At 40.9% G+C, this 12,514-nt stretch overlaps 1 protein-coding gene across 5 annotated transcripts; it reads left to right on the top strand.

Annotated features, from left to right (window-relative positions):
* The first annotated feature begins 242 nt into the window (after nt 1-242).
* ncoa5 (nuclear receptor coactivator 5) lies at nt 243-11,039 on the top strand. Of its 5 annotated transcripts, none has more exons than XM_071519892.1 (12): nt 243-341; nt 1,926-2,004; nt 3,041-3,313; nt 3,607-3,714; nt 4,818-4,881; nt 6,789-7,106; nt 7,211-7,335; nt 8,315-8,444; nt 8,609-8,811; nt 9,155-9,359; nt 9,588-9,679; nt 9,865-11,039. In XM_071519892.1, exons 3-12 carry the CDS (start codon nt 3,145-3,147, stop codon nt 10,497-10,499), a joined length of 2,049 nt encoding a protein of 682 aa, XP_071375993.1. In that variant the 5' UTR covers nt 243-341; nt 1,926-2,004; nt 3,041-3,144; the 3' UTR covers nt 10,500-11,039. The 5 variants fall into 5 exon arrangements, with proteins under 5 accessions (XP_071375993.1, XP_071376000.1, XP_071376008.1 ...); XM_071519899.1 differs by having other exon boundaries at nt 8,612-8,811; XM_071519907.1 differs by having other exon boundaries at nt 7,211-7,329.
* Nucleotides 11,040-12,514: the final 1,475 nt, after the last annotated feature.

Here is a 12,514-nt window from a genome sequence, read left to right on the forward strand (position 1 = left end):
TGTACTTAACGTTAGACATGCCATCAAATTCAACATGCAATTTGATGAGGGACGAAAGGAAATGCCATCCCCCTGGTTTGCACAAATACTGGGTGTATTCCTTTACCTGACTGACATAACCTTGATTGTTCATGGAGAGTGGAGGATGTAACCCACAGTGTTGCCTTACTACTGACCACTAGGTGGCAGTAGGTAGCCAGTAGTGTATTTAATAGTAGCCGTATATAACCATAGAAGAAGATCATTGTGAGGAGGAGACAAGCTTGAGTGAGGAAGCGGTGTGGCGGCTATTCCGTGGCCTTGAGCAAGTCAAAACAGCGACAGAAAAATACACATTGAAGGTAACTGCAAAATCGCTGAGGTGCCCACACTATAGTAGAATGCGAGATGAAGGCTTGTAGCTCACATTAGCTTGTAGCTAACTACACCGACGAAGGCAGGCCGCTAGGTTGTGTAAACGGCTAATCTGGCTAACGTTAGCTAGCCACTGTAAGCCGAAACTAACGTAAGATAACGTTACCAGGGTCCATTTTATCCTACACCACAGAATGCAAAAATGAAGCAAGGACCTGAAGTCAAGCATTTAACGTTACTATTTTTCTTAAGCGAATAATGGAAATATCCAAGATTCATAACTTGTGTGATTAACGTTAACCATGTGGCTCGCCATTTGCAGTACTGCTGGCGCGCTTGATGTAGTAGGTTGACTCCATTATGAAGTGACTAAAACCTAATATTCAGAGTTATGAGTTAGATAGTATTCATGCTGTATGATTTATTTAAGGGAGGTCGATCCTCAAAGACACCACAGACAGAAAAAAATAAACGTGTAAAACGCAGTTAACTTACACAAGTCAATTTCTCTGCTTGTACACTTCTGGCGGTATGAGTCGTTTAAGACCCAACTAGACCCTGTTAGCTAGGTTAAGGTTAGTATAATGTTTAGGTGTAACATAACATTAGTCCATCCCATGTGCCGCATAATATGAATTGCATGCATTTAACTACACACTTGCTAGAGATATCCCAGACAGAAAGTAGCCTACACAAAAAGACAGGATGTCATCAGAATTTGTCCATAACAAATCGTGCAAATGTAAGAAACTTTATTGTTCCGAAGGAAATTTGAAATTTGTCTTGGACAAACAATGTCAAAATTCCTGGATTGCAGTGAGCCCAGAAGAACCAGGCACACCAGAAAGTAGCTTAGCTCCTCTTGGGAATAGACAATGACTGAATCTACTGTATTTTTTTTTTTACCTTTCTTTCATAATAAATTAGATAAGATTTAATTTAGTTGCTAACTCAAATCACCTTCACCAGTGCAAGTATCACTCAAGTCAATAAAATCAAATCAGTTATTTGTGTTCATTGAGCTGTAATTTTGAATACCATTCAGTCTAACAGTTTGCAATTTTTTGTCAGGGAATGGGGCAGACAACCAGTATTTATGGTCCATAACAACTGTCTTCTTGAGCTAGAAACAGTAGCTCTAAGATTGTCGACAATCCTTAATGTCACGCAACTGAACTATCCCAAAGAGAATTAAGTGGTGGTGCGGCAGGGAGGTTGACTGAGACAGCATCCATGGTCTTCATTGCAAAAGGGTTTAATTAAAAATGTACTTTAAAATCCAGACCATTTTATGTGTTCACAAAGTCATATCAATTATTGTGAATGGTGAAGTTGTAGGTTGCACACAATTGTATCATGGACTACCGGATCATGGCTGACACTTCTTTTAGTTTTGGTTATGAGAGGCAATACTCTGTATGAATCTGTATCTGTAATCTGTATGAATATGAATGCTACTTCAGCTGTTTTAGCACATCCGAGTAACACCTTTCCAAGCTGATTCACTGTGGTTCACCCCTTTAATCCACACTGACATGTATTTTTCTTTTTCTTTTTCTTTTTTTTAACAGAGTTATTGAGACCCTTTTAGAGACTTCAGATCGTGAATTATGTGGACACAGAATCCAGGACACCCAGGCTCAAGTTAAGGTATGTATGGGGTTGCGCCCTGAACAGCATGATGTAGATTATGCTATTAGCAGTTCTCTATGGACATGAAAAACAGCCTAAATCCAGCCTAAAGCCTTTGACTTCTAAGTGGCATTTGTTTGGTATGTATCTGCGTCCAGACTGAAAACCTCTAGGATTCCTTTGTGCTGTAATCATTTGATGTTATGACGTCCATCTTATTCGAAAAGAACACAAATATTCCAAAATACTCTGAAGAACTGCTAAAGAATGTTTGTTTCTTTGACCAAAGCAAATGTTTAAATTTTGTCATTTTCAACGTGACTATGAGCACATGATTTCATTTCATCAATGCGATTTTCGTACAGACATTTACATTTTACCATTTTGAGGGAAGAGGAAGACTTGAACAATACCGCACTTTCCTGTTTCAATTTTGGGATGACGACATCTTTGGGAGACGTCCGTACAGTTTTTTTTTTAGTAAAAGCTTATAGGTCCAACTGACCATCGTTTTCCCGATGAAATGGTGCATGCTCACCAAACTGAACTTGATTAGGTGCACCGAGATGCTCCAACAATAATGTTACAGTTTATTTATTTGCAAAATACTGTCAGGACAAAGTTCTCAGAATGGAAATCATTTCAGCATTGTGCGTTGGGCTCTTCTGTTTATTCAGACACATTGCCTCACATCTCTGCGTGAGAGAAAATTGCACAGAAGCGTAATAAATCGACTACCTTTCGTACTAAGTTTTTATTTGCAATTTCCTTTGTTATACTCAAAATACAGAATACAACTTCTCGGCTGTTTTTTATTTTATATCGGTTTTCAGAATCTGAGCTTCAGGAGGAATTTGCGATTTAGCCGTGCATCGAGAGCGCATCAAATAACATTTGATAATGAATTTGGCTCAGCATTTTAATTTATGATGTCAGAGTCTGAATTTTAATGTCTGATTTTTGGTCACACTTGTACCTGGTACTTTTGCTCCACTGAAACATTTTATCCATCCATGGAATTTATCTTTTCTGTTGCCTCACTGACATTTTTCAGGACCGTGGACGACGATTTAAAGACGCACATAAACAAACAAAACAAACTTTTTCAAGCATTTAAGACGTACGAAGAAGGAAACCAGACCGCTTTGGGATCTAGTCATGTCTCGCAGAAGAAGCCGCAGCGCATCACCTGGCCGTTATTCACGCTCATGCAGCAGCAATGATCCCAGAGATTTGGAGAGAAGGATTTTTGTCGGGAATTTGCCGACCTCAGACATGGAAAAGAAGGATTTGGAAGACCTGTTCAACCCGTATGGGAAAATAGTCGGTCAGTAATCAACACAACATCCTTAAGGGATTGATAAGTTGTCAATTTTAATTCTTGACAATAATTTACATCAAGGAAACTGTCCCCGATTGTTACAAATGTTATGGTATTTTCCAACCTAATGGTTAAGCAAGAAAAATTTGAAGAGTGCATGTAAATCTGTAGTATCATCCGAGTAACCATTAATCCTGTTTTTCCTGAAATGCCAGCATGTAGTGATGATTTGCTGGATGATCCAAAGTATTCTTTAAAAAGTATCACAAGTCTGTACCACTGAAATGTTCCTTTTTCAGGCTTGTCCATGTTCCGTGGGTTTGGATTTGTACAATTTGAGCGCGTTGAGGAAGCCGAAGCTGCAAAGGCGGGCCAAAAGGGTCGAATATATAAAGGTTATAAAATAGGTAAGCCTTAACCGCAATAGATGTGACTGCCCAGCCCAAGAAGATAAACTTTTTTTATTTGTGTTATCTCTAAGGAAAGGCAAGCAAGCAGCACGCATACCTAAAAGCAAACGAACAAAGTAAACAAACAAAGTAAACAAAGAATAGAGCCTGACGGATATTAGTGCAAAGTTAACAATAGTTATGTGGTTGTGTGTAGTGTTAACATTTTAGTGGTTGCGTATTAGAGAGAGAGAGAGAGATGCCTGTGGAAAGAATCCCCCGTATTTAGTTCTGAATAAATGCAGCCCTCAACTGTGTTTTTAACAATAAATGTTCTGTAAAGCTCGTGTGTAAATGCGATGATCTTTACTGTAAGGAAGATGGAGGGATGGATAGATACATAGATGGATAGATAGTTAGATGGATAATTGTTCTCCAAGGAGGAAAATTATTTCCACAGCCAGTGCTCATCACATATAGTATAGCCTAAACATCACAAATGAACATGTAGGCATCCATCTCATAAAAAAGGCTTGAGTGCAGGGGTTGGCGAGTGACAAAAATCAGACCGGTGTCGTACAGGACCACGTGCATTATTACAGACGCAGATTTCTACTTCAACTTTTTGTTGTTGTAGGTTGTAGACACATTGCATTATTATTGGCATGCAAAGCAAATAAACAAATTCAATATTAAATTGTGGCAAAGCTTTTTGAATCTGATTTTCTGGTTTTGTATTGTTTGTTTAGTGGATGAACTTTTTTTTTTGTTACAAAGGTGGTGTGGTGTAGTAGCTTCCGGAGGTCGTCTAAATTTGCAATATTTATTTATTTTTTTGAATGTTGAATAAAATGCGTTCCAAGGTTTGCAGTTAACATTGAGCCAATTTTGAGAGGAAAAAAGGAATTCATTTTGTTTTTGTCCTTCTCAAACTCAGTCCGGCAGAATTGACATGCAGCATTTTGACACCTCGTCCAATTTGGATTTTCATGCTTGGAAATATGAAGCTCTGTTTCATTTGGATCGTGGAAGTGTTTACGCCGCCAGTCCATTCTACATGAACACATACGCTGAGTTACATGTCACTGTTATGTTCAACGTTTGGATTGGTTTATTTTCAGATGTAAATATGGCAGTGGAGCGACGGCAAGCTAAACCTCAATCCCAGCAGAGCCCTCCACGAAGGTAAAGTAACGCGACATGGGTGTGAAGAACTACCAACGCCTCAGGGGGTCGGGTAAAAAAATAAAGCGCATTTCATTTTTTTCAGCTGTCATTTCCACCAGTGGTGCAAGCAATTTGACGGAAACTGAAGTACTATTAGATGGGTTCGCGATTCCGTTTGGGTCAGAGTCCATATTTCGCCTCTTTGCTTTTATTTCAACAGACCTGGAAATTTAAAATAAAGAGCCATACGAATGTAATTTTCAAGTGTCTTTGTCTCTCAAAGATTTTTACCTAATGGCTTTTCTACCTAATGGCTTTTCTACTACAATACGCAACTTTTCGCCTCAAGGAAGCAAAGTGTAATGCTAGGCCTGCCAATCAGTTCAGCAGGCTCACGCCCCAAAACTTAGCCTTTATCTTGATGAGCTGTCTACTGTGAAACTTTATCTAGCCTGTGGCTGAGGGAATGGCATCTGCCCACCACAGGCATTCACAAAGCAGGCTGTGAATGCAGGAAATCTGCAATAAAAACAAACCATCATCGACGTGAACGGGTCTTTCTGCCGCGTGTTTAGCTCCTTGTGTTTAGCAACTTTCGTTGCTTACTGCTTTCCGCCCTTGTTGTTGCTGCTATGACTCCCTGGGATGTGGCCGCAAGCCTCACCTTGATAGTCACAACCCATCTCACTGCTGACCACCGCCACATGATACTTGCCCGCAGGAAATGCTATACGCCCCAAAACGTCCCGCACATCATTGAAAAGCCAATTTCAGGGAAACTGGGGGGGATTTAGGCATGTACACGTAGGAAAACACACTGTATTTGAATGTATATCCTTAGTAACGTTCATGTGGAACAGTTGCATATTGCAGCTTTAAATCTTAAATTTTTTGTTGTGCACTATATTATACTCTGTGATTTTGCAGTAGACAGCAACAGATTGGTTTGTGGTAATTGCATTCCAATGCACAGCCTCTTTATACAATGTTAGAAAGATTTTATTTGCAATTTATTCATTCTTGTTTGTCTTTTGTAATTTGAATTTTGTAAATTAGTTGGATTAATTTTTGCGACATGTAATTGGAATATGTTGACTTTCAATTTAAGGAGAAAATGTTAAGTTTGTGAAAAATTACTTCAAATGTTTTGCTGAAAGATGAAAGACATTGGAACCAAATATCATTGGCAGCTTTACAAGTAGCAGATCCTTTTGATTATGCAGTCCAAATATTGAATGTAATCCTTTTTTATTATCCTTTTGAGTCAAACTTAGAAAATTCTGCAAGGTGAGGTTAGTAACTTGACATAGTAACTATGACACAAGGTGTCTAGAATTTTTATAAATTTCTTGCGCAAAATTCAAGCATGTATTTTAACCTCAAATTTATTTTAAATACAGCATGGGAATGTTGTTCGCTGACTTCGGACAAAATGCAAATCATTTCTTCATGCAAATTTTGCTGATTTCTTGTGCAAAAAAAACTTTTGACAAGGTCAAAACAAAGGTGAAACGGTGTAAAATGGTTGGCAACTTGACATTTTGCGCACATGGATCACTGGACACTTTCAAGATTTATTTTGAATGGGACCGTATTGTCGGAACCACCTCTTTCCTGGGATCGAATTGGTAGCATTTATCGATCTGCTGCGCTAGTCCCACATGCGAACACTAGACCTGCTATCTGTTGCGCTCAAATACAATTCCGCTACTTTTTCAAATCAAAAGGAGCATAGATTAATTTCATCACGTTTGGAATACCAAATATAGCCACTGTCCTCCCAATCACGTGGACAGAAGTTCATATCATACTACCTTGTGTGTTGCAAAAGTCCAACTCTTTTTCTTTTCCCCAGTAGTGTTTTGTAATTCTTTAATTAGCAGCCTAAACTCTACCCTTGCACTAATTTTGCTTTTTCTTCCTAGGGCTCCGTACAGCAGTTATGGGGACAGCCGGGACAGCCGGCCCCGTTCACGCTCGCCCCTATATGGCCGTGATGCACGTGAGCCCCGGGACAGCCGTGATGGGAGGGAGCCGGGTCGGGAACCGGGTCGGGAGCCGGGTCGGGAACCGGGTCGGGAGCCGGGTCGGGAGCCGGGTCGGGAGCCAGGTCGGGAGCAAGGTCGGGAGCCGGGTCGGGAGCCCAGGCCAGGCGGCCACCCCCGTGACCATGATTCCCGTTACCGTGGCTCTGAGAGCAGAGAGAAGGACTCTAGGCCCGACCCGCGGGATCCTGCATACAGGTGAATCATGAAATTTGGTCTGTTAGCACAATGAAGAGACAAAGCCCCGTTAGTGGTGAAGTGGTTACATACTTAATTGAACCTGAAATGTCTATGTATTGCAGAGATGAGTATGATCGATACTACCGCAGCGGGAGCGGTGCAGAAGACTATTACCGGAAGAAGGAGGATCCCTACAGGGACCCGTACAGAGATCCATGGAACGGACGCCGTGAGCCAGAAGGCATGGGTTACGTTTTAACTTTTAAGCTTTGTCTTTAGGAGCCAGGAGAAAGTGTTTGAGTTCTTATACTACCCATTATATTGCAGGTATTTGAGTTAATCAACATAGAATGTTGTTGTAGTTTAATACAGTTAAATAGTACATTTTTTCCACATTACTCACATTATTTCCCTAAAAATTATGATGTTGGATTAGATGGTGGGGTTTATGTGTTTTAATTAGGTGCTGGTTGGTTGGGTTTGTTTGTGTGTAACTCTTTTCAATGTGCATTGCTTAGGGGTTACATTATGTGCTCTTTAGGCCATGCAGGGCTCTGAGGGAAATACAGGGTGCACTCGTACACCAGGCAGTATGGTACAAGTTACACAATAATGAGCCAGCTCTATGGTGTTGCACGGTACATTCACATACCAGGAAGTAGCTTGGTGATTTTCTAACTCGTAGATTTTCTAACTGTAGTCAACGTGTAAATTTTGATCAATGATTCTCTTAGTTACAACAGCACTATGCTACCACAGCGCATAAATGTTAACAGTTTTTAAAGTCAACATAGTTTCACTCACTTCAATCATGCATACTTTGGTTTTGTTGTATTAAATTGATAGGCTAATGTAAGCTATATCAAGTGACAGGATGGTACATGATATACACCCATGCGTATTTTTCTTTATTGTGATTGTGACGTGGTTGTAACCTTGTAGTAACAAGAAAAGGCTATATGTTTCCATCGTTCATTCACCCACATGGCGGGAAAAAATGGACTTCAAAACGTCCATCACAAATGCCTAATGTAGATTGCAGCACAGAATAACTGTTTTTTTAACTGGTTTAACTAAATGCCAGCGGAGACTCTCATGACCTGTTTTTGTTTTCTGCCTATCATGTGTGATATTACTAATCTTTCCCTTGATGTGATGGGAAGGTGTTTTTGAATTGTCAAATGAAGCAAATATAGTTACATGTGATTTTCCACCCCCAACTCCAGATGATCGTAGTCGTCCAGAGGAACGCCGGCGTAACGAACTGTATCGACAGTACTACGAAGAACTCCAGCGGCGTTACGACACCGACCGTCCTGTTGACTGCTCCGTAATTGTTGTCAACAAAGCGCAGAAGTATGTCCACTCTCTGTCCTTTGTGGGCCGTTACAACACAGCACTTGGACCAAAGGGGCCTCTGTGCAAATTATTCGACAACTACATAGCATGTTTTCATTTCATATTGCTCCTGTGTGTGTGTGTGTGTGTGTGTGTCTGTGCTTGTGCTTCAAAAACAACTGTAGGGAGTATGCAGAGACGGTCGGGCGGAAGGTCCGTGATCTGGGCATGGTGGTGGACCTCATCTTCCTCAACACAGAAGTATCACTAACCCAGGCCCTGGAGGATGTTGGCCGTGCCCGCACCCCCTTTGCCATCATCATTACCCAGCAGCATCAGGTCCACCGATCCTGCACAGTTAACATCCTGTTTGGTACACCACAAGGTAAGACAAGACAGGACAGCACAACACAACAGTATGTGCTTATTTGTTAGTGGGACATTTGTTGAAACTTGCAGAAGAGGATTAGGGTGAAAAATATTTTTGAGTTCTGAGATTAATCTGAAATTCTGACATTACTCTCAGAATCTCTGAAAGTGAAGTTGAAATTCAGAGATTAATCTCAGAACTCAAAATTTTCATGTGGCCCTCTTCTGTAGAAACTTCAGTAGAAACTTGTAAATTAGTGGTAATTCTATGTGGAATGACCAAATATAAAATAAGTTGGTCAGTCCTTTTTTCCTCTCACTTTTTGTATTCTAACACTGTTGTGTACTCGCTGCCTTAGAGCATCGAAACATGCCGATGCAGGATGCCATGATGCTGGTGGCCCACAACTATGACGCCTACAAAGTGGAACATCGCGACAAAGAGCGGGAGGAGATTGCCAGGAAGGCTGCCAAGATGGCGGACGATGTGCTACTCAGGGAGCCGGACAGAGAGAGCCATCCCATCTCCCTGCTGACCACCATCACATTGCTGTCTGAGAGCAGGTACCTGGTTTAATGTCTGTGTATTTGTGAAGAAACATTATGTAGTTTCTTGGATTAACTAGTAAAAATGGGAACTATGGTATTTAAAGTGTAATGGTTGAAACATCATTAACAGCAAGTAGATTTTTAAAAAGGAGGATTTCAGTCAGCCTTTAATTTTTGCTTTGCAGTTTTATAGTAGTCCTCAATTTGATGTGTTGTAGAATAACGGTCTTCTCTGTTGGGTAGATTTGTAACCCCAGAGGAACTGGATAGTCTTGTTGCATACCTGAAGGACAAAAGAACACGCATGGTACGAAGCAGTGCAGACCCTCATGCAGGTAAGCACTCCTTACTGAATAGGTATCATAATGTTCTGCCAAGGTAGAATTTCAAGGGAATTATTGCCATGCAGGGGGATTCAATACTCACTTGTTGGAAGATTTTTTTTAGTCCTTCCATTGAATGCAATATACTTGTCTGCAGAGCAGCAAATCTTAGTAATTGTTCTCTGATGAACCCACAGCTGCAGTCTCGTCCGCATCTTCTCACCACGAAGGTCAGCCCCAGTCCACAGTGCTGCCGCCTCCATCCCATTCCGCTCACGCTCCCACCCAGTCCAGCCACATCGGCTTGCCGCCGATCTCAAACGCCCCACCCAACCCCAGCCATCAGCAGGAGCTGCAGGCTAAAATCCTCAGCCTGTTCAACAGCGGTGCCGGTGCGTCAGCAGGCGGCGGTGCGCCCCCCTCGGCCGGCTCCTCCATGTCCTCCCAGTCCCAGGGCTACGGCTCCATGGGCCAGCACCAGGCTGCAGGCATGTCCCACTCCTCGGCCCTCCCTGTCCCTTCCCAGAGCCCTCAGATGTTAGGGGCTCGCCCCTCCATGCCCCAGACCGGCCCTCCTCCAGGTGGGTCCCAGGGGTACGGCATCCCGCCGGGCCGCATGCCGGCCGCGCCGGGCGGACAGAGACCCCCTAGCTCCGCTTCAGGCATCAATTTTGACAACCCGAGTGTCCAGAAAGCCCTGGACACCCTCATTCAGAGCGGACCGTCAATCAACCACCTGGTGGGTTCCGGGTCCTCGCAACCGCCGCCTCCCAGGCCGGGACCTGGCATGGGCCAGGCCCCGCCCATGTCCATGTATCCCCGACATTACTGATGGTTTTGTAGTGAATGAATCCCGCCTCCTAATGTGAGGCCCACCGCTCCCTCTGATCCAAACAGACCACACATCAATTTCCGTTCAGTGAATTCACCAGCTGTGTGTATAGGTCGAATGTAGACAGATGTTTCAGTCTTCGTATTTGTAAATGCTTTTAATGAACATTTTTTATTCTGGATATTGTGCTCAATTGTTTAAATTTAGTGACTTATTGAGACTATTTGATGGTCTGGCATTTTCAGTTATAATTAATCAGAGATTATTATTCAGTCTTCGTAGTTGTGAGTTCAACTATTAGGCAGCATTGCATGTGTACAGGATCTTTTGGTTCATGATGGACTCCTGAGTTCTTTCCCATCCATGATCTCTGTTGATACCGTGTTGTTGTGATGTAGTTTTTTTTTTTTTTAAATTGTTATGCAAACTTTTTTTTTTTTTTTTTTTTTTTAAATTTGAAACATTGTTTTCATTGTTAAACAAGACATCATTGAAGACTCAAACACATTTACTGTAATAAAATGGTATTGGTTTATTGCATTTTGTGCTGACAAATCTATAAAATGGAACGGGTATCGCCAGAAGCCATAGAGATATAAGCATTTGAAATGTAAGATAAAACTACTTTTTCCTCTTTTTAATGTACCATGAAACACAATAGAGAATAATACATTTTTTTTATTTCTTTAGAATATTTAACTTACACTGACACAAAAAATAAACACCTCCACACTAACTGTATTTTATTTATTTACACATAACCCCCTCCCACCGTTGCCCACACCACCCCTGCCCCCAGCAGTTACAAGTGCACATGTACACACATACACACCCCCACAGAACTGAAAGGAACACACTACGGCTTTACCATAAGACTAGGTACAGTATCAAGGAAGAGTAATGAAAGGTTCTGAATGAAAAACATTTTCATATTAGTGAATTTGATACTTGTGTGTGTATACTGTATATATCATCTATATCTACATCCATTCCACTTCAAGCATTCGTACAAAATGTTTCCCACAACTCCAGTGAATTAAACACAAACCGTAATTAGGCTCCTCTGGAGCGGAGGCATTGTTTATTAAATTAAATGTCATGTTTTTAAAAGCTAGAAAGCACTAATGGCTCTCTGGATGCCTACAGAAAGACCCATTGAGGTGATTGGAAATGGATAAATTTAATAGACTCAGTAGAACTACAATTGAGCTAGTGACTTCTTATGTGAGAAAAGAACGGAATGTCCTCAACGCTTGACAGTGAGCGGACATTGCTGCCTTTCTACTTTTGTCTGGTTCCTGTTAAAATTTTGGATGTGCAGGCATATTTAAGCACTAACAATTTTCTATTTTTTAAACCCCTTTGAAACAAATTTAATAGGATATTTTTTTATATTAACTGAAAATAGCAAAAAGGTTATTCAAAGAACAGATGAGGCATTTTTGCATGAAGGCAAAAGGAAGTACTTTCTAAAGAGTTTGTGTCTAATTCACTAGAGTACACATTTTCACACCTATCATATGTGTAGTTAACTGAAATATACTTTGGTAATCAGTTTATCTGCAGATATATATGACACAATTGACACAACAATGTGAGAGGACCTTTTCAACAAAAATCTACCATTAAAAAATAGAATCTTGTACTTTTAACTAATAATATTCATTCATCTTGGATACACTGATTGGCCAGTCAAAAAGAAAAGATAGCAAACAATTCATACTACTGAAAAGAAAAGTGTCTTAAATAAACCGATATGAACAAAATACTTTTTATACCACAAACACCCAATATATTTTCAATACTACACCTTGTTCAGGGTAATTGCATGCATGCATTGAGTTACACAACATAACTGGAATATGGCTCTGCTTGCACTGCATGGATAGCATCTTCAATTTTTCTCATCAGACTCCCAGAGAGATCGTTATGTAAATGCAGCTGTTGTATCACCTCCAAAATCACAGATTTGCTGCTTGTATGAGGATACTGATGGGGATGACATTGTGTATCTT

This window comes from Centroberyx affinis, unplaced genomic scaffold (genome assembly GCF_046629955.1).
Source record: "Centroberyx affinis isolate AG114_WGS23_722 - 3 ecotype Tasmania unplaced genomic scaffold, CSIRO-AGI_Caff_v1 ptg000061l_1, whole genome shotgun sequence".
NCBI lineage: Eukaryota > Metazoa > Chordata > Actinopteri > Beryciformes > Berycidae > Centroberyx > Centroberyx affinis.

What these genes read in the sequence shown, in the direction of transcription:
- ncoa5 (XM_071519892.1), top strand. Translation starts at nt 3,145, where the DNA reads ATGTCTCGCAGAAGAAGCCGCAGCGCATCACCTGGCCGTTATTCACGC. An exon ending in CCTGTTTGGTACACCACAAG is followed by an intron (nt 8,812 to 9,154) that starts GTAAGACAAGAC and finishes TCGCTGCCTTAG; the next exon opens with AGCATCGAAACATGCCGATG. An exon ending in CAGTGCAGACCCTCATGCAG is followed by an intron (nt 9,680 to 9,864) that starts GTAAGCACTCCT and finishes ATGAACCCACAG; the next exon opens with CTGCAGTCTCGTCCGCATCT.